General features: G+C 44.3%; 1 protein-coding gene across 3 annotated transcripts in view; it reads left to right on the top strand.

Moving 5' to 3' along the window:
• Positions 1–18,097, top strand: part of LOC119397034 (E3 ubiquitin-protein ligase SHPRH) — a 269,191-nt gene extending 251,094 nt beyond the window's left edge. For 2 of the 3 annotated variants that reach the window (XM_037664462.2, XM_037664460.2), the window contains 2 exons: positions 3,259–3,437; positions 17,308–18,097. In XM_037664462.2, the coding sequence (XP_037520390.1) occupies positions 3,259–3,437; positions 17,308–17,452 (324 nt within the window). In that variant the 3' untranslated portion in view covers positions 17,453–18,097. Of the gene's footprint in view, positions 1–3,258; positions 3,438–8,485; positions 8,577–17,307 lie in introns of those variants that run through there. The other variant, XM_037664461.2, reaches the window with a different exon arrangement.
• Positions 18,098–19,192: the final 1,095 nt, after the last annotated feature.

Genomic DNA, 19,192 nt, shown 5'->3' with positions numbered 1-19,192 from the left:
GTCAGGCGAAATGGCACGCCAAAACTTTTTAGGGTTAGTGAATAAAAGTGAAGACAGGTCAGCGGAAAAATATTTCTTTTTCGCTTCGCTAATCGCAAGGCAGTAAGATTTTAAGCAGTCTTTATACATCGACCATGACTTAGAAGATGATAACCTTTTAGCGGAAGCATATAACCTTTTCTTTTTATTTCTGAGCGATCTAAGCGATTTATTAAACCCTGGGTTAGATTTATCATTAGAGATTGTTATTAGTGGAACATGTTTATCTATGAGGAGCGCCATAATATTTCTAAAGGAATTCCAGTTATCCTGAACAGACCTGTAGGTGAATGAGGGAAGAAATGTATTGTGTAGGAAGACATCAAGTTCAGCGTTCATTTGATCGTAATTTGCCTTGCTATAATCCCTGATTACCTTGCGCTGAACACCCGGAAATTTTAGTGGAATATTAATTGAAAACTGTAGAAGGTTGTGATCGCTAAAACCGTCTAATTGCACAATTGGACCTATGGTATGTGGCTCTGTTGTCAGAATAAGATCTAAAATATTAGTATCGCGAGTGGGCTCTGAGACAAGCTGGGTGAAATTAAAGTCAAAACATAGTTCGATGAATTCACTTGATGTACTGATCGAAGAAGACATGCGAGACCAATTAATATCAGGAAAATTAAAATCACCAAATAAGTACATTTTTCTGGTGGGAAACAGGTCAAGAGCCCTGGAAACACTTTTGTGAAGCTCAGACACGAAAAGGCGGTCAGAGGAAGGAGGGTGATAGCATACGCCCATCAATAATTTTCCAGGTATGGTAGGACAGGCGACCCAGACTATATCAAGGGGAGTGTCAGTATCGACAAGGAAGGAAGGTATTGATGGCTAACAGCACGCCCTTTTTATGTGCCCGGTCATGGCGATAAATGGAGTACTGATTTGAAGCATGATATAGCTCAGTGTCGCATACGTCAGCGTGAAGCCAAGTCTGGGTTAGCAAAAGAATATCTGATTTACTGTCCTCGAGATATGAATCAAGCAAGACACGTTTCGGTAACAAGCTGCGAATATTAGTAAATGATACTGAAGGAGAACATGAAGTAGACGGCTGCTGAACATTAGCACTGCGTACATCGGCAACTAGCTATCTAGCGGTTACTACGGTGTCAGAACAAGTGTCATAGATATATGTAGTATTATCGATACGAAGTTTGTCGACATTCAGTTTGAAAGGACAATTCCGTTCCCTAGCAAACTGAAGCAGTTTCCTGCGTGCTTGCCGTGTTGCTTGCGAAAAATCTTCTCTAATAGAGATGCCAGTATTTTTCAGCCAATGTGCATCAGCGAGGATTGCTTGTTTGTCCTTAAAAAACGTAAGCTTAGCAATTATCGGCCTACATTTGTTTGAAGCAAATTTACCCAGCCGGTGCACACGTTCATATTGAGAACTGGTAGTGGTGATCGCGAACTTATCTGAGCATACGGCGATAATTTTACTTTCAGAAGTTTCCCAGCTTTCTCTGTCCTCGTCGGGAATTCCAAAGAACAATAAGTTGCACCGTCGCATTCTATTTTCCGCCTCATCACACCTTGATACTACTGCTTGAAGTTGATCAGAAATAGAACCAATAGCACCATCAGCAAAGTTGGATGAAGGAGGGGCATTAGAAACCAGCTTTGCTTCCAGAGTGACCACTCTCATGGTCAAGCTTTTGATTTCTTTATCAGTAGCATCCTGCTTTTCTTTTATCCCCTTAATTTCACCAATTATTGTATTCTGACCCGCTTCAAGCCTACGCACTGTTTCAAGAACGATTGCGAGTGTTTCCTCGACGCTAGGGCCGGGATTTGATTCAATGTCACCTGAAAGCAACAACAATAACGATGCAAACTTCCGGCACAGGCATGAAAGAAACAGCAATGTACGAAACATTTTATCACGCAGGTCAGTAGGGCACGACACCACAACAAGGCAGTAATGGCAACTTTTTAAACAGTGGGCAAATGCAGTGAATGCTCATTTTGTAATTTTGTGTAGCAATAAAATCGCCGCGTGTATTAGCACGTCGTGTACCCAACCTTTCATTGTCTTTCGAGGCAGAAAATGACGAGTACTTTTCCGAACGTGACTGTAGGTCTTGCAGCGTGGGACAAAATATTTTTTACCCATTGCAGGTTCACAGAACTATTCGTGCCGCAAGAAACCATGCAAAAGTAACACACGTGCACCAACACAAAGCACAGAAGTATTGGCAACTGCACACGGCATGCGCAAACGGTGGCAATCCCTACAGTAACTCTATGCCCCAACAACCCTCGAAGGTTGGCCGAAATGCGTGCAAGTACTCGACACGTTTTCAGCACGGTGGAGCGAGACCACTTATGTTTCTCCACCATTGCTCTAACCTACTATGCTGCAGCTCGGGAGGGCAGCACGGTCAGCAGCGTGCATGACGTCGTTACGGTACGACCTACTATGGCTCAGCATGCCTCGCTGCATTGCCATGTTTTGTCGACAACAGAAATATTTGATTGGCTGACTAAGATGACGTGAGCTGTAGAGTTGAGGGGAAGCACGCTGGGAAATCGACATTGTGCTTTTATGGCTGCTACATCAACCCAGACAACGAAACGAGTCGAGATATATTGGTGAATGGACGGCCGGTGTTCCGAATACACGTGTAGTTGAAAATTCTCGGAAAACATTTCACGACCCCTTTAAAATACGTATAGGTTGTAGTGCTTTTGAAGGGCTATGACAGTGTCCTCGTTGGCCAGTTCAGGGCCTGGCCCCACCTCTTCTCACCTCACAGCCTCAGTAGGTGTGCCCTCTTGTTGGACTCAGTGATGCTGTTAGCTTCAAACTAAAACTAAAGGTGTTTAAGATGAGCCATTGAACTCTGGTAGTTGGCCCAATGTGTATGTTGCCATTGCATAGTGCAGGTGCGGTCAGTGTTGACTTGCCACCACTGTTATGTTTGTGGCAGCTGGCGTTCAAAACAATGAGCAAAGTTTATTTGGCCTGAAAAGCCTGGAGGCACCAACGGGGACAGCGTGCGAGTGGACCGAGGACAGCGCAGTTGATATATCCGTGGTGTCTCACAGACAAAGCACAGTCTTGTTCAATCAGCTGGGGCTGGTTTGTGCTGCCTGCGTGGTCCCACTATCACAATGCGTCTAATCTTTTCTGCCCTGTGAAGGAATACCTTCAACAAAACACGCGTTTGAAACCCTGGACTGTACCAGTGCATGTGGTTCTATTTCCAGAATAATTTAGCCCTGTTCAGGCACGACCCTTCAGTCATGGTCCTGGTGCTTCCACTTTCGTTGGGAGCTAAGGGCCTCAACCTGACTGAAGCCACACATGTGCTCCTCGTCGAACCCATTCTCAATCTCGGGGATGAGCTGCAAGCCATAGGGAGGGTTCATCGTATTGGGCAAACACGGTGAGAATTCTTGGTTCCTTTTGGCCTTACATGAGAGCCATGTGACACATGATAACCATGACATGTAAGTGATTGCTATTGAAGGCAGCTAGGTTACACTTCACAGTATCCAACCAGTGTTATACTGCAAGAGATATACCCTTGATATGCAATCTTTGCTTGATTGAAACACTCGGCTCGCTTGATACTCTCTAATGCAAAACTTGAGTGCAGTAGGAATGGCTCTGCTCGGCCAGTTTGTTTAGCAGACTTCCATTGGTTCAGAAAGATGAGAATGTGTGGCGCTTACATGGAGCCCTGTTAAAGGAGTACTGACATAAATTTTAAAATTTTTCGCATTGTTGCTCTAAATAAAAATACTAGTGTCAAGAAACCTCAAACTAGTATTGTGGTGCCTGGGAATGCATCGTATATATTTTAATTACCGCTACCTGAAAAAGACACTTTCGGTTTCCATATCGAGAGGGTGGCTTCTCAGTGACGTTTCATAGCACTGTGACCTCTCGGGGATACAGGAACGCGTGACGTACTAGCGGCAAATCCGTCATCTGCTCGTGGTGCGCATAAACAACGATGAGTGAATTGTCGTCCAGTGACCCTGACAGTGATTTCTGCGACTTAGGCTGCAGACAGGACTCAGAACTCGCATACTCTGGGGAACTGTCTTGACTCGTCGAGATAATGTCTATTACAGTGGGGCTGGCTTGCAGATGCTCAGCGACGAAAACTTCAGAGTCAAATTAAGATATTTTATACGTGTTCTCCTACTCTGGTGTGTGGACAGCGTTGACACTGTATACCAAGGAAACGAAAAATGTCCCTTTAGCGATGTCTCAAAATCGTGTCAGCAGTCCCTTAGGTTACCATGCTCCAACCGCAAAGCAGGGCATGGCAGTGGAGCGTTTCTGGCCCAAAATACTCTTGTTCTGGCACCCAACACGCACGGCTTTTTCCATATTGCCCCCCATCTATAACACTCCACATTATAATCGGCCTAACCATAGTGTGTGCATGTGATTGGCTCTTGATAAGGTGCTGGTGACAGTACACGATTGTACAGTGAAAGCTTCACCGTTTCGCAAAGTCATTCATCGCGTCGCAAGGAGTGTCCTGCTGGCCTTGGCAGAAGAAGGCTCTTGGTTCTCAGCCAGCTCGAATGCTGCAGCTGCTGCTCTTTCATCCCTGCATCTCTCTCACTCCAAGAGAGGCTGCGCTCGCTTGGAGCCTGCTGAAACACCGCAGCAACTCCACGTGCAAGCATCACGCCGTTCTAGTGCTTCATGGCAGCTCAGACATGAACCGCTCACACAGCCCGGGCAGTACCCACAAAAACAACTTTTGCAACTGCTATACAGCATCACTAATTACAACATGGTTCGGTAATTGTGCATTTTTTTCTTGTGCCCATTATGCTAGGTTGTCGTAAGATTTTTAAGATCACGCTACAGCACATGTTGGACTCAAATATCATCGTCTACTCCGTAATAAATGGGGCAAAATAATAAAAAAAAACATGGTTGATCCCTCCGTCATAGGAATCAGAATAACACAAAAGTAAAGCGTGCCCTTACAGAAGTAACTGAATGTTTGCTGTACATTCATATAAGAGAGTTTGCACAATGTATATTGATGTCTGGCAGCTATAGCACCGTTTAACGTGGATATACCCACTTTGATGAGTGGTGGTACATCTCCATCCCGATGACTAACATCCATGCTAAATGATTAAACAAACCCTTGTGGTAGCTGTAGTAGTTAACGGCGAAAGCGTAATCGGTAGGGGTGAGCGAATATTCGAAATTTCAAATATTTTTCGAATAATGTTTGCTATTCGATTCGATTCGCACTGGAATTTTACTATTCGAACTATTCGAACTTCCCAAAAACAAATGCAGTCAACGTCCGATTGAAAGTGACCCCTTCAAAATTTTAATATGCTTCACCTCATTACACTCTCGTATTGCGGCAAAGCTGCCTTTCAAGCTCCGTTACGGTTGAACTTTGCCAAGACACAGTCAACGTCCAATTGGAAGTGGTCCCTAGATTTTTCAATATGCTTCACCTCATCACACCCCAGTATTGCGGCAAAGCTGCCTTTCAAGCTCTGCTACGGTCGCAAATGTATTAACTCAAGAAAACGCTGGTTCCAACATGGAGATTAAAGATGTGGCAGAGGTGGGGGCTCAATTAATGCTGTTTTGGATCTGAAATTTGGGCAGAAAGTCCGAAAAATTGGAAGCCGAAGCTTTTTAGCATCCAAAACTTCAGATGTTCTTATATATCGGCGTCTACGAGGCAGATTTGGAACTCCAGACTTGAAGGGAGCACATCCTTGTCCGCCACATCAGTTGGGCTTTCACAGAAGTTGAAAGAGGAGGAGAGGCTGAGGAAATGGCATCTTTGCCTATCACGTGTAAAGTGTTGTCGGCAACACTTTGGTTGCACCAAATCATGTACATAAATACAACTCGGCCTCTACATTGCCTCATTCTTGATAAGACAACTATGAAACACCACCCCACCAGTGCTTCATCAACCTAGCAAAAAGAAACACTTTCATGTTGCTATCTCACAAGAATATATGCTTAGAGATTCTCTGCAACTTTTTTCTGTAATTTCACTTCGAAGTATTCGAAAAATAGTCTAGAAATATTCGAAAAATATTCGATTCGATTCGCACTCACACTTCAATATTCGAATTCGCTTCGCACCCAAAATTTTGCTATTCGCACAGCTCTAGTAATGACGAATTACTTTACCTTACTGCTCCCAGAGGGCAACACCACCCCGCTGACCGGGAGAGTGGTAGATATAAAAGGCGCGTTCGTAAAGCCTCTGCAGTCTGTGACTGCGGCGCAGTGGATAGCGTGCCGGGCATTTGTTGTTGCTGATTGCGCGGTCATGGGTTCGATGCCCATTGATGGAACTTTTTTTCTTTGCCGTCTGATCGTGCATATTTTTTCGACGTCATTTCCGTGACGGAAATACGTCACTGAAGTCTTGGTGGACCCCGGCATAAAACACTTTTGTGTTAAAAACAAAACACACAAATCTCGTTAGTGCCGGTGTATGCTTCCAGGTTTAATTAAGATGGCCTGCCACACGTCCATGCTTTCTTCATGTCGAAAAAATGATTGCTTCGGCGTAATTTATGTCCTTTGTTTGAGGCCCTAAAATGTCGTGCACTCCTAACTTCCTTAGAACCTGCCCTTTTTATCACACCTGTTGCTAGGGTTGCTACCTTACCACTAGAAAAAAAAACGGCTCTTCAAAAGGGGGGGAAACATGCGATGTCATGTATTGTAACATTGTTTGCCTAGTCACAAGTCAGCATAATGTATATGTAGACAAAAAAGAAAACCGAGCTAACCAACTAATTCTGTTGGCATAAAAATAAATGCCGTCTACATAAGTGCCCTCCACTTGGGACGCCCCAGCAATTATTATTAAATACATGTTGTCCATGGCCAGAAGCCAGCTCTCGTTCTCAGGTTCAGATCTCCATTCTTTCAGAACAGACATTGACATAATTTTCGCTGCTTCGAAGGTGGATAATTTATGCTCGTGGTGCAAGCATGTAACCACTAACGTTCATTTTTTGCTCTAGTTAAATGATTGGTATAACTGGAGGGATCAATTACTTTGCGTTTTTATGGGTACAAGATTCGTTGAAAATTGCGTGAGAGTTTTGGTGACTGACAAAAATATTTAGTATCTTCAAAGTTGCTTTATTTGTGCTCATAAAATGCACAAAATAAATAAATAAAATGAATAATTGTGTACGATAGCCAAAAAAAGCTGGCCAATGATGGCTGGTCTTCGGTGTGGAACGGCAACTGGCCCACTGTCTCGAAAACCGGCCGGGCCAGTCTAAAACTGGGCAGGTGGCAACGCTACCTTTGCGCACAGAATGACAATTGTGAGCACGCAAGAGGAAACTGAAGTGGCGCTGGCACAGTGCATTGTTGCCTGACCTGTAGGTGCTGCACATTTCCCCTTGCAGACACTGACGCATTGTGAGCCACAAAAAACACATGCCTGTACTCACATACTGTCCATTATAAAATGCCGTTTGGACAGCCATTGTCATCATCAGTCGCTAAAAAAAAAGGCCGCACAAGTCGCTCTCAGCCTGCAAGACTTCCCAACTGATTGCCACAGCCTCGTTTCAAATCACACTTGCGAGCATGCTCAGCACACAGCCACCGTGTCTGCAAATTGCATTATGACGAGCCTGGAGTGGAACAGCGGCAGGAGGGGGGCAAAGATATCAGAACACAACACACAAGTTCAAAAAAGAATGCTGCTGAGACAAAACGTACTTTTATTCAACCTTCACATTAGACGTGTGCCTAATAATAATTGACATGGCATTACAAATCTTACTTCTATAGGCACCAGACAGTGGAGTTTTCCAAGGCGACTGAAGCACCAGAGCGCACAGCCTAGCGGACAAAACAAGCACCATTGAGCGGGCCCAACAATATTTTCAGAAGTTGAGTTTTGCGTAGGCAAGAAACACGCGTGTTGACCGCTCATTGTCTCGTCACCAAAAAAGAACGAGGCCCTAAGGCGAGGCGAACCAGCTTTGGTACAGCACATGGAGGCTAGTCGTGGTGCCTTTCTTGCATGTTACCAAGGAATGGCTAATTTTGGTCAGTTTCACAAGACTTGTTCGAGCAGTTGTTGCTGCACCATGCGGTGTCTTGGCTCTTCTATTTGGTGGTTTCAAGTCCCGGATGTCCTCTGGCTTCATTAGGTACTGTGCCCTGCTGTATGCGATGTGTACATATGTGTCAAGTGCATGCCAGCTTGTATAAGCTCCCCCCTGTGCCATTTAACATCATTGTGCCTCATGGCACACATGCGTCTGTGCACCATACGTCGACTCAGAGAATAGTTCAAAGTGCACATTAATCCAGCTAGCCAACCAATTGGGCTGTGCCAGTGGGTTGAAGGCTGCCATCCATGTGGTTCTGGTAAAACCATACTTATTCTATAATTGAGTGCTTTAATTTTCACTCGTTATGCATAAATATTTTTTTCAGGTGATGTACAAGGATATGTGCATACACATTCTGCATCTCAAGACATGTTGCTGTGAGAATTCAAATAAATGTCAAGTTTCACCACCATTTTATGCTTAGCTCACTGGACCAGCATGTTTTGCAGTTGATAAAAGTAGGAACCAACCAAGCACTGAGAGGCAGCTCATATGATTATATTTTATGTGAACGTTCCAGCTGGGAGGAATTACCAGTGTCCAGCAACCGGTCGCTCACCTCTTCATAACCTCGGGTGTGCTGTTATGAAGCCAGAATATGACATTTCATGCCGGGTTGTTGGCTGTTCTCTGTCTGTTGGTCCTGTCTCCACATTGCACTAGCATTTCTTGTTTGCAGGCTTAATATTCTATTGCTTCAAGTGATCCCAAACTCCATTAGGTCAGCTCCAAACCTACTCCAAAACATAATTTCTTCAGCTCCATACGTGCTCCGAAACACAGTTCCTTCTGCTCCACTTCTGCTCTAAAATGGCTTTTTTCCTGCCCCTAAAACTGCTCCAGTTCCTAAATTGGCTGGACATTCTAGCCACTGCTGCGGGAACATCCTGGCAGTAGCATCGAGGCTCAGTGTTGGCAGCTTTGGGTTTTCTTAGCAGCATGTTTATTTATATTTAATACTCTCGGCGAAAAATGCCATCGAAGACATGAGTGGTTACAATAATTAATATATCCCCATCAGCGGCGGTTTCTACAATTATACACATCAACTACGGAGGCGTATCACGCACTGTGTATTTCATCAAATAGCTTGAAAAGCAGTGAGCACATTTGTACAGGCTTCCTGAGTGGACAAGTGGCAGTCATTTAACCTCATTGTGATGCACATTGCTGCATAGGATTGCTTTGCTGTTGCTGGAGACACTACCATGTTCGACCATCTTTCATCACGAAAGAAATTTCAACAGCGCGGGAATAAACACGAATGCACAAAAAGAGAGCTGACACGGACAAGCGCTGAAACGTGAAAAAGGGCCCAACGTACTAGAGACATAACCGATCTACGTTTCGGCCCGTTTGGGCGATCGTTCAGTCTGCCACATTCCAGCACCAACGTCAAGAGTACTATTTTTCTTTGCTCGAAACGAACACAACCAAAAAACAAACTGGGCATGCATTTTGAGTCTACTATTTGATTCTTTTTATGCAATAATTGAAGCTGACTGATAGCAGAATCATTAGATATTAATTACATGCTAATTAACATTAATTGCTTGGTTGCACAAAACGATGCATTACTTCATTTTCTTTATTGGGATGTAATCTCAAGTGCCTTGGAGTTATGTTGTGTCAGTATGACACATTTTCAGATAGTCCATCATAATTTTTGCCTGCAGGGTGCATTGAACTTGGGCAACGCGTTGTCTCTCCACATTATACATACAAGGTAAAAAGAAATTGAGCGAATATTTGCAGTCTCCCAGTCAAGTACAGTGTTAGCCAATGTTTCGCAGAAGGGTGTGTCCAGATAAGATCGAACACGAGGTCCCAGGCACCATTCCCGATTTTGATGAAATTTACTGCAGGTCTAGGCATTACATCTAGAACAATGGTTTCGAAGTTACTTTCGCGAAAAAAAATATTGTTCACTCTAAAAAAATATATATAAATTTCGGCTGCAAAAAAAACACTTTTCCGTCAATTTCGCGATTTCTGAATTTTGAGCGCTCCTAGGGGAAAAAACGGTGCACTTCTTCGTCACAATATTTGTTCCCCTCAAAGAACAAGTGAAATACAATCTTATGAGTCTATTATTTCTCTTGCTTGGTCGAAGCACCTTTGAAGAAAAAAATCCCAAACTTGGCAAATTGCACAAAATACTTGTATTTCAGGAATTAATTGTTGCAAACAAGTAAAAGTGAGGATAATAAAAATTGGTACATATTAACTTTGATGCCTTCGCTCTCTTTTAAAATAATTTTCGTGGTTTTATCGCATTCTGTTTTACTTGTTAATTAGGCTGAAACGTAAGTGATTTACCAAGAACGCCGAACTTTGAAAATAGTTTTCTCAAAAAGGCTATTCTTACTTTTTTTTTTAAATCACAATGATTGAAGTCAAGGACGCCATCTACCATTCTGCATAAAAAAACGTTGCATTATTTTGGTTGCTAACAAGTTATAAGGCATCAAATGTGACCAAGTCAGCCTAGTGGCCGCGTCGTTCGTTCTGTGCTGAAACTTAAGATATGAATTGTCGTAAATACTCGCACGTGACATAATCACAAATCAGCAGCTCCACACCAACAAATGCGCAGCCAGGTGTCATGGTTCAGCAAGCTTTGTCTTGAGATCAGCAGCTTGACAAACCCGCAGCAGCGGCCGCTCGATGCTGCGGGCGCTCACATTACATGAGTGCCGCTTCAACTGCGGATGAGCTCCGTTTGCACGCCAAACTACACTCAGAGGATGAACGAGAGAAAGAATGCATCACTGTGAAATCTAAAGGCTGTTAAGTGCCAACAAAAGCCACATTATACAATGAAATCGCTACCGGAAATTTTGCAATGACCGCCTCCAGTAGTGCGATCATGTGTTGCTTCCTCTCTTCTGATGGCCTAAAGATAATTAGGTTCACTCTATCAGCAATATCTGACACAAAAGCAAGCCACTGACATCTAAAGAAAGCTGTCATACGTGCTTCCGATGGTCGAACAACTCAAACTGCAGTTGTTCTCAATCTCGTCCAACACTTGTGTCAGCCGACTGGGAAAAGAAGTGTGTCCAAGTCCTTTGCATCATTAAAGCACCACTTTTACAATACTGTATTGTTGTGCGTCTGCAGATATAATGTTCAACGCAAGCCGAGCGTTTATCACGTTATTTTGCGGCTGCGGGCATAACAGCAGGGAAAACAAATACATGCGTGCTGTATTGAAGGCGCTCACTGCAAAAGTTGCCGGCAGAGTTTTCGTTGCCTATAATAACATCTGTTGGCACTTGACAGCCTTTAACTTTCACCATTATGCATTCCTTCTCTCGTTCGTCCTCTGAGCGTAGTTTGATGCACAAGTGGAGCTCATCCGCAGTCGAAGCGGCACTCATGTAATGTGAGCACCCGCAGCATCGAGCGGCCGCTGCTGTGAGTTTGTCAAGCTGCTGATCTCAAGACAAAGCTTGCTGAGCCATGACACCTAACTGCGTATTTGTTGGTGTGGAGCTGCTGATTTGTGATTATGTCACGTACAAGTATTTTCGACAATTTATATCCGAGTTTCAGCCCATAACGAACGACGCGGCCGCTGGCTGACTTGGTCACATTTGACGCCTTATAACTTGTTAGCAACCAAAATAATGCAATGTTTTTTTTTATGCAGAATGATAGGTGACGTCCTTGACTTCAATCAGAGTGACTTTTAAAAAAATTGAAAATGGCCTTTTTGAGAAAACTATTTTCAAAGTTCGGCGTTTTTGGTAAATTACTTACGTTTCAGCCCAATTATCGAGTGAAGCGGAGCGCGATAAAACCACGAAAATTATTTTAAAAGAGAGCGAAGGTATCAAAGTTAATATGTACCAATTTTTATTATCCTCACTTTTACTTGTTTGCAGCTATAAATTCCTGAAATACAGGTATTTTGTGCAATTTGCCAAGTTTGTGATTTTTTTCTTCAAAAGTGCTTGGACAAGCAAGAGAAATAATAAACTCATAAGATTGTATTTCTTTTGTTCTTTGAGGGGAATAAATATTGTGACCAAGAAGTGCACCGTTTTTTCCCTAGGCGCGTTCAAAATTCAGAAATCGCACAATTGGCGGAAAAGTGTTTTTTGTGCCCAAAATTTATATATTTTTTTCAGGCGAACAATTTTTTTTCGCGATACTAACTTTGAAACCATTCTTCTGGATGTAATGCCTACAACTACAGCAAATTTCATCAAAATCGGGAATGGTGACCGGGACCTCGTGTTCGATCTTATCTGGACACACCCAGAAGAGCTTGCTGTCAGTGATGGTGGCGTCACGTGAGGGCAATAAACTAATGAAAGAGCACTATGCGATTCCTGCCTTATTACAATGATCCGCATGGTTTGAAATGTACTGAGGTCAGAGGCCATCGTGAAATGAGTTATTTTTCGTTGAGGTTAATCTCGCAGCATGGCTAGAAAAGCATGGATCGAGTCAGCTTGTGCTAGTTGAAGTGAAGGTTTAATAAGGCCAACCTCAAGAGGAGTGGAGGAGAAGAGCCGGCCTTGGTGGGCAACGGGATTCACCAGGTCGGAGCATTTTGAGCTGGCCAGTGCAATGCATGTGACGAGCAGCAAGAAATGACCCTACGTCGCTCCTCTACGTAGACATCAGTGCTCTGATGTCGCCCACAGTAGCACATGACGCTGCAAATATCATCCGAGGCGACATGTGTAATTTCTGTAATCTGTTGCTTGAATAGATGAATGAGAGTTGAGAGAAATTAGAAAACAAACAGCATGTGTGTGTTTTTATTTTTTACTTTGAATCGCAGCGAAATGCGAGACTAATCTGCCTCTGCTTCACATGCATCCGTGTTCTCACCATTTCCGTGTTGTGCAGGCACCAGCGCTAACAACGCTTGGCGCGTTTTTGGTGCTTTGGTGCAACGTCCCTGACAGCAGTTCCAGCAGTGCGATACGGTGTGTCACAGTAAAATCCATAATTCGTGCCAGCGTCTCCAAACCTGTGCGCACTGAGGGATCCATCCCGCAGAAAAAGGCAGTACATTACAAAATGCCAAAACAACACAACACCACTCGTGTGCTCGTGCACATGACCTTGTGTGCTGTCATGGTCTCTGTAGGTGATGAGACACGAAACAGGAATTGTGTGGAGCACGAAAAATTCTTTATAACTGAAAAAAACTGAAATATGCGGAACCCCAGTAGCAAAAGACACGCAAAATGTACTATAACACTCCCATACACACTATATGCAAAAACCAGAGAGTCATATTTACAGTGCATCACATGTGCATGTCCTTGCTGTAGCTGGGGCTTCGGTGTCGATTCGTAAGGCTTGTCGCGTCATTCGTACTCGGTTGTCAGCTGCACCGTCGGGTCCCCACAGTGTCGGGTCCCCGCAGCGGCTGTACCGCTCGTCCTTCTGGTACGCAGCCTATGGCGTGTAGCCACAGGACATCTGGCGCGTCTTCACGAGGATGGTGTCACTGGGCCCAGCTAGACTCCTGGTAGCAGCTCACAGGGCGTTGCTGCAAAGGCTGGGGCATGTCCTTGCCAGGAGCTCTGCCAGCGGTCTTCAGGCGAATGCCATGCCATTGCAACCGCTCTTCTCGTTCCAACAAGCGCTCTGTCCTTCTCCATCCCAGCCACTTGGCCTCTCGTGCCCATTTTTCTTTACTTGTTCTTCGCGTTCTTTTCAAAATTCGGTCTTTTTCTTTTTTTTATTCTGTATTCCTTCATTGGAAACACACATTCTTTTATCTTAGTACTTCTTCCTCTTCTTCTCCATGTTTTGGCCACAAGCCAATATACTCATGACAGTAGCACGCATGACGTGTGGATGCGTCTGCATCGTGTGATCCTCCATCTCCGATACTGAAGAGGGCAGGGAAGGAACTTGGCTTGCGAAGGTTACGCGGGGCAAATGGCAACTCGCATGATGCTTCAAAATATTGGTTTTCTCAGCTCGTAATGAACCAATTCGAAAAATTCTTGTGGTACAACAGTCTTTAATAAGCATGGAGCAACTGCCAGTGTCTAACTACAATTGCTTATGTGACCTTGTGAGGGTTCCTATAAGGAAGGAACCAGGGTGAATGCAGGTCCCTTTGACCTTATAGTTAGGTACGTAACCATGATGCACCTTTTCTCTAAAAGTACCTTCTTTTCTCTTATTCTCATTTTCTGCCCTCCGTGTGATATGGTTCTTGGGAGAAGTACAATGGCAGATGTGCCACCTCCGGAAGATCATGGCTGTTACCCCTTCCTGTCAAAATGACTGACACCAGTATTCACCCTGAGTACAGCATTTGGGACACCAGTAGCTTCCTTTTACCCTTTGTCTACACTTTTGAGCTTGGTGGAGACAGTGCTAAGAAAGGCAGTTGCTGCCCTGCATGTCCTCTGGCAACAAGGGCATTGCCAGAACTTTTTTTTTTTTGAGGGGGGAGAGGGAGTTGAACCTCCTAAACCACCCCACTAGCTATGCCATGCTGTGCGCATTTCATTGCGCATAGCATGGCATGGCATGTTGCTACGTTACACTCGGCAGAACCACTCGTGTTTGGGTTCACATGCAGCTTGTTCTCAACCTCACTGCAAAAGTTATCTCTCCTTAATTTATTGAAATTAGCAGTACATCCTTTTAATGTTCAGAAGCATACAAAGTTTGAATGCACTTTTTATGAATCTAATAGCTGCTGCAGTGGTATAGTGCTGACGCGAGAGACGTGGTTTCGATGCCGACCACGGCAGCCACATTTCACTGGAGGCGAAATGCTAGAGGCCCACGTAGTGTGCAATTTTAGTGCACCTAAAGAACCCCGGGTGATCGAAGTTATATCTCTTTGTAACTCGGGGCTCAGCACTCTTCATTCATTGCGCTTAAACTTTTGGTGGGTCAGCGCTTGCTCATCCGTTTGCCAGAAGTTGGGACCATCTTATTTCGAAATGGCCTGACAATGGGGCCTTCAAAGAGCATGACAACAACATTAGGCACAGGCAGTGTATGGAGTACTGTGCTCATCCGCTACAAGGTCTACAACTTGACCAAGGTGTCTGGGTGCTCAGTGTGCTGTATGATTGCTGAGTAGTGGTCAGCATCATGGAAAAGCTGAATGGTGCAATTCAATGGCCCACTTGTTCCATTTGAGGGCACAGTCACAAGTGCTGGAGACAGCGGAGCGAACTGACATAGGAACAGAGCAGGGTTGCTGCTGGGTAAACTTGGAAAAAAGCCAGAACTCGGGCTGAAAGTAGCCAAAAGTAGCCATGCCACCTAGTTTTATAGCCAGGTTTGTGGCCAAATATAAGTGGTATTATGAATATCGCTTTTATTATTGAATAATAATAAATATAATTTTGTATAAACAAAAACACAGATATAAGAGCAAATTTTTTTTCCCTCTTGCTTGATCTTCAGGCGACAGGTAAGTTGCAAATAAATGAATAAATAATAATAAGTTCAGTGCACCTGCATATAGTTTATGTAGATTAGAGTTGTTGCCACAGACAGAGAACATGGCTTATCTATAATAGATGCAGTTCTTGTGAGTGTAACTTTGAACATCCTGGCCAGCAGCTCAGCGGAAACATTATACGTTGAAACTGCTATTGTTGAAGCCACAGAATGAACTGATTTGAGTGCAGCTTCAAGTTGTGAAATCTGCTTGAAGAGCAACCTAGCATTATTTTGTTGCGAATCTCTCTTTTTGTCAATTTTACACGAAAAAAACGTGCTGTGCATCAGGCTTAGAAACTAGCCCGCGGAGTCACCATAGGTGGCGGGAAGCATGAGTAGAACACTAGCCATGCATTTGCCAACATGCACGCCACTGCGTCACTCTGTCTTTGCAGCGCATTGCGTTGGGTTGCCTCGATGCGCATGAGCAGGGGGAGGACAAGTGGCGGACACAACAATAAAGTGTGGAAACAATGTATTTTATCTGGCAGTAATAGCTACTAAATGCGCCAAAATAAAAGTAGCCATGGAGTCACTATATGAAATGTTCATTGCCGGATGGGTTCATCAAGTAGCCAATTTGGCAACCCTGCTCCAGAGGCTCTTTGGGAAAATGTGCCTTCCTTGCCAGCAGAGTGCCCAGTAATGGTGCATGCTGGGACTTCACTGTCCACAGTACGCTCAATCCGGACGGTGCATCTGTATGCCAAAGACTGGGCTTGTAATTATCCTGTCATCAGTCCACCTCATAGGTGCAGCGGGCACTTCGAACCCTACTATTGTCAGTAACGACTTATCGTTCCTCCATTATATCACTCTGTGCAAAATATGGAGGAAAGAAGAATACTTTTAAGGGCTCGTTTTTTTTTGTTAGACACAATATTAAGGAGAACTAACAGACAGCAATGTCAAGGAAAGTATAGGGGGTGTTATTTGTAGTAATTGGAATATAAATGTGAAGAAAGTAAAGTGGACGAAAAGATAACCTGCCGCCGGCAGGGACCGAACCTGCGACCTTCGAATAACGCGTCCGGTGCTCTACCACTGAGCTACGGCGGCGGTCATCTCCCCGTCCACTTTATAGGGTATATATGTGGATTAAACTTGGGAGTGTTAGTCAGCGCCGATCGCAGCCATGGCGGCGAGTGTGGAACACTCTTTTTTCTGCCTTTTTGGCGTCACGTGCTACGTGACGCCAAAAAGGCAGAAACACATATTGCCACATATTTTGCACCTCTGTGCAAAATATGTGGCAATAAAGTGAGTGGGGTATTTGTCTGCCAATATATGATGTATGCTGTTGTTTTGTTCACTACAATTATTGCTGGCTAGGGTTTTTGTCGCACATTGGTGTTTCTTTTTTACACAGACCTGGCCAGGACTGCACACGTCTGAGCTACAGTCATGGACCACACTTTTAGCAGGTCATTTTTAATGGGGCAAGTGTTATTTCAGATTCCAGTTTTGAATTGCGTCACAACATACAGTTTATGCTGTTCTAGTGTGCCTGTCCATGAATATTGCATTTCATCTGCAAACTCTGCAGCAAAGAAAGTGGCAAGCTGCGGCAAACAATTGATCGTGGTAACTCCAGTGCCCAGTAATGTGTGTTTTGTAGCTGTATTCAAGATTTTAATTGTAAGGCTGCCAGTAAGCTGCAGGGATTGAAAGCTCTTTGTTTTGTGTTCATTTGTGCAGGAAGACTTACATTCATCACTTTATGGTGAAGAATACCATAGAGGAACGCATTGCCGACTTCTTCAGGTCACCACAGGCATCTCGGAGCTGCCTAGAGGACCATGCAAAGATGACTATCAATGACCTCAAGAACCTATTCAAGTGAACTCCACATACGCTATTTTGATTACACAGTGATACACCGCTGGTGATGTCTGCATTTGAATTTATTGGTTACATGTATCTGGAGTCTCTGAAATTGCAACCAAGAACATGTCTGCTGGAAAAAAAAAACTGGACACACTGAAAAAACAAGGACTTTTTGCCTTTGCCAACTTGTACACTATCAATCTCCCCACCTGTGCAAGTCATTAAAAGATAGTACTAATTTTTTTATCCTTACTTTACTACTGCTAGGAATCCATGAGAGATCGAACATGCATATCCACTTCATATTTCCGTTTTGTCTCTTTTTTTATGTTATGTAGGCATAATAAAAGTCCACAAAGCCGAAAATTTTTATTTTAGGAAAATACTCCAGGCACAGCAGTAAAATATCTGAAGGTGGCGACACGGGGCCCCGTTATTGCTTACCGCAATATTTTCTGATTTCATGTCTGAATTTAAAGGAGTCCTGACACAAAAATTTTCGCCCCGCGTTTTTTTGCTGCAGTGTGTTGCTGGGGGCCTGTTAATCATAACACGGCACATCGTTCGCTGCAGCGCGCGACAGATAATTAATTACAAGCTCCTCATTACCGACACAGACTTAGTTTCGGTTTGACAGAGCTCCAAAAACGGCAAGCCGCCGCGTGCAACTATCACCACCTAGCGAGTGAAACGCTCGGTCACGTGAGCACACAGAACGGTGGCGCATTTCCGCGCGGTCTGTTGTCGTCGGGCTCATCGTCGTCTGATGGCGACGATTTTCTTGCGGCGGGGATCGAAGGAATTTTCGACGTGGCGAATCACTTCAGGTTTGACCCGCTGGCGAGGAGCGATTCGTCGGGAAGCCCGTCAAAACAGAAATGGCGGCTACGACGTCATCGTAACTTGTACCGGCTGCAACGTAGGGGAAGTAGGGGGGTCACCTCGGGTCACCTCCGAGGGTGTCAATGCACTAGGTGCGGCCTATAATGCTGGATCGCGCTCGCGAATTTCAAAATTCATATAAAATACCTTCCAAGCTTTATTCGCTGTCGATATTTTGCAGATGGTACACGCACGTACACGGGAATCGATCCAGCAGGCTATCTCGGCCGCGAAATTTTGTGTCAGTACCCCTTTAATGCAAACTATAAAAGTTTTGTTGAAAATCTTATCTGGTGGTTTTAATACGCATCACTGTGAATTACAACCATGCATGCGCTTTCCCTGTGCTGTCCACAAAAGAAAGAAATGTGAAAAAATTGCAGACATGGCCCAAATAAAAAGTCACAGTTTCGCCTTAAAGGTGAAGCAATGAATGCGATAGCAAGAAATTGGAATCTCACAGGAAGAACGGCAAGCAGCTAGAAACTTGCTGCGTGCTGCTCGAGCACAGAGGACGCAGGAAAAGAAAACACACAAGGCGAGTGCGAACTAACAATTGTCACAGCTCGGCACTTGCAGCGCGCTTCTCAAACACAAAGAAGGCACGAAAAGAACGCATACATAGGACGAGCGGGAACCGTCACAGTTGTTGCTTCAACTAACCCCTGCTTTGGCTCTTCTAGCTAGCAGATCACTCCTTTCGCAAACGCGGCCGCTGCAGCGAGCAAAGTGACCTTCGTGTGGTCTATAGCTTCAACGCAAACTTTGCGGTGAAAGCGCAAGACGTACAAAACTCCCGCTCGAGAGATAATCGCGCGAGCACGGTCGACCACGTAAAAAGTGCAAGTCGAAGGTGCACATCCTGTATGTAAAA

This window comes from Rhipicephalus sanguineus, chromosome 6 (assembly GCF_013339695.2).
Source record: "Rhipicephalus sanguineus isolate Rsan-2018 chromosome 6, BIME_Rsan_1.4, whole genome shotgun sequence".
NCBI lineage: Eukaryota > Metazoa > Arthropoda > Arachnida > Ixodida > Ixodidae > Rhipicephalus > Rhipicephalus sanguineus.
The sequence above is the reverse complement of the archived record's forward strand: the minus strand, read 5'-3'. Positions and strand labels throughout refer to the sequence as shown.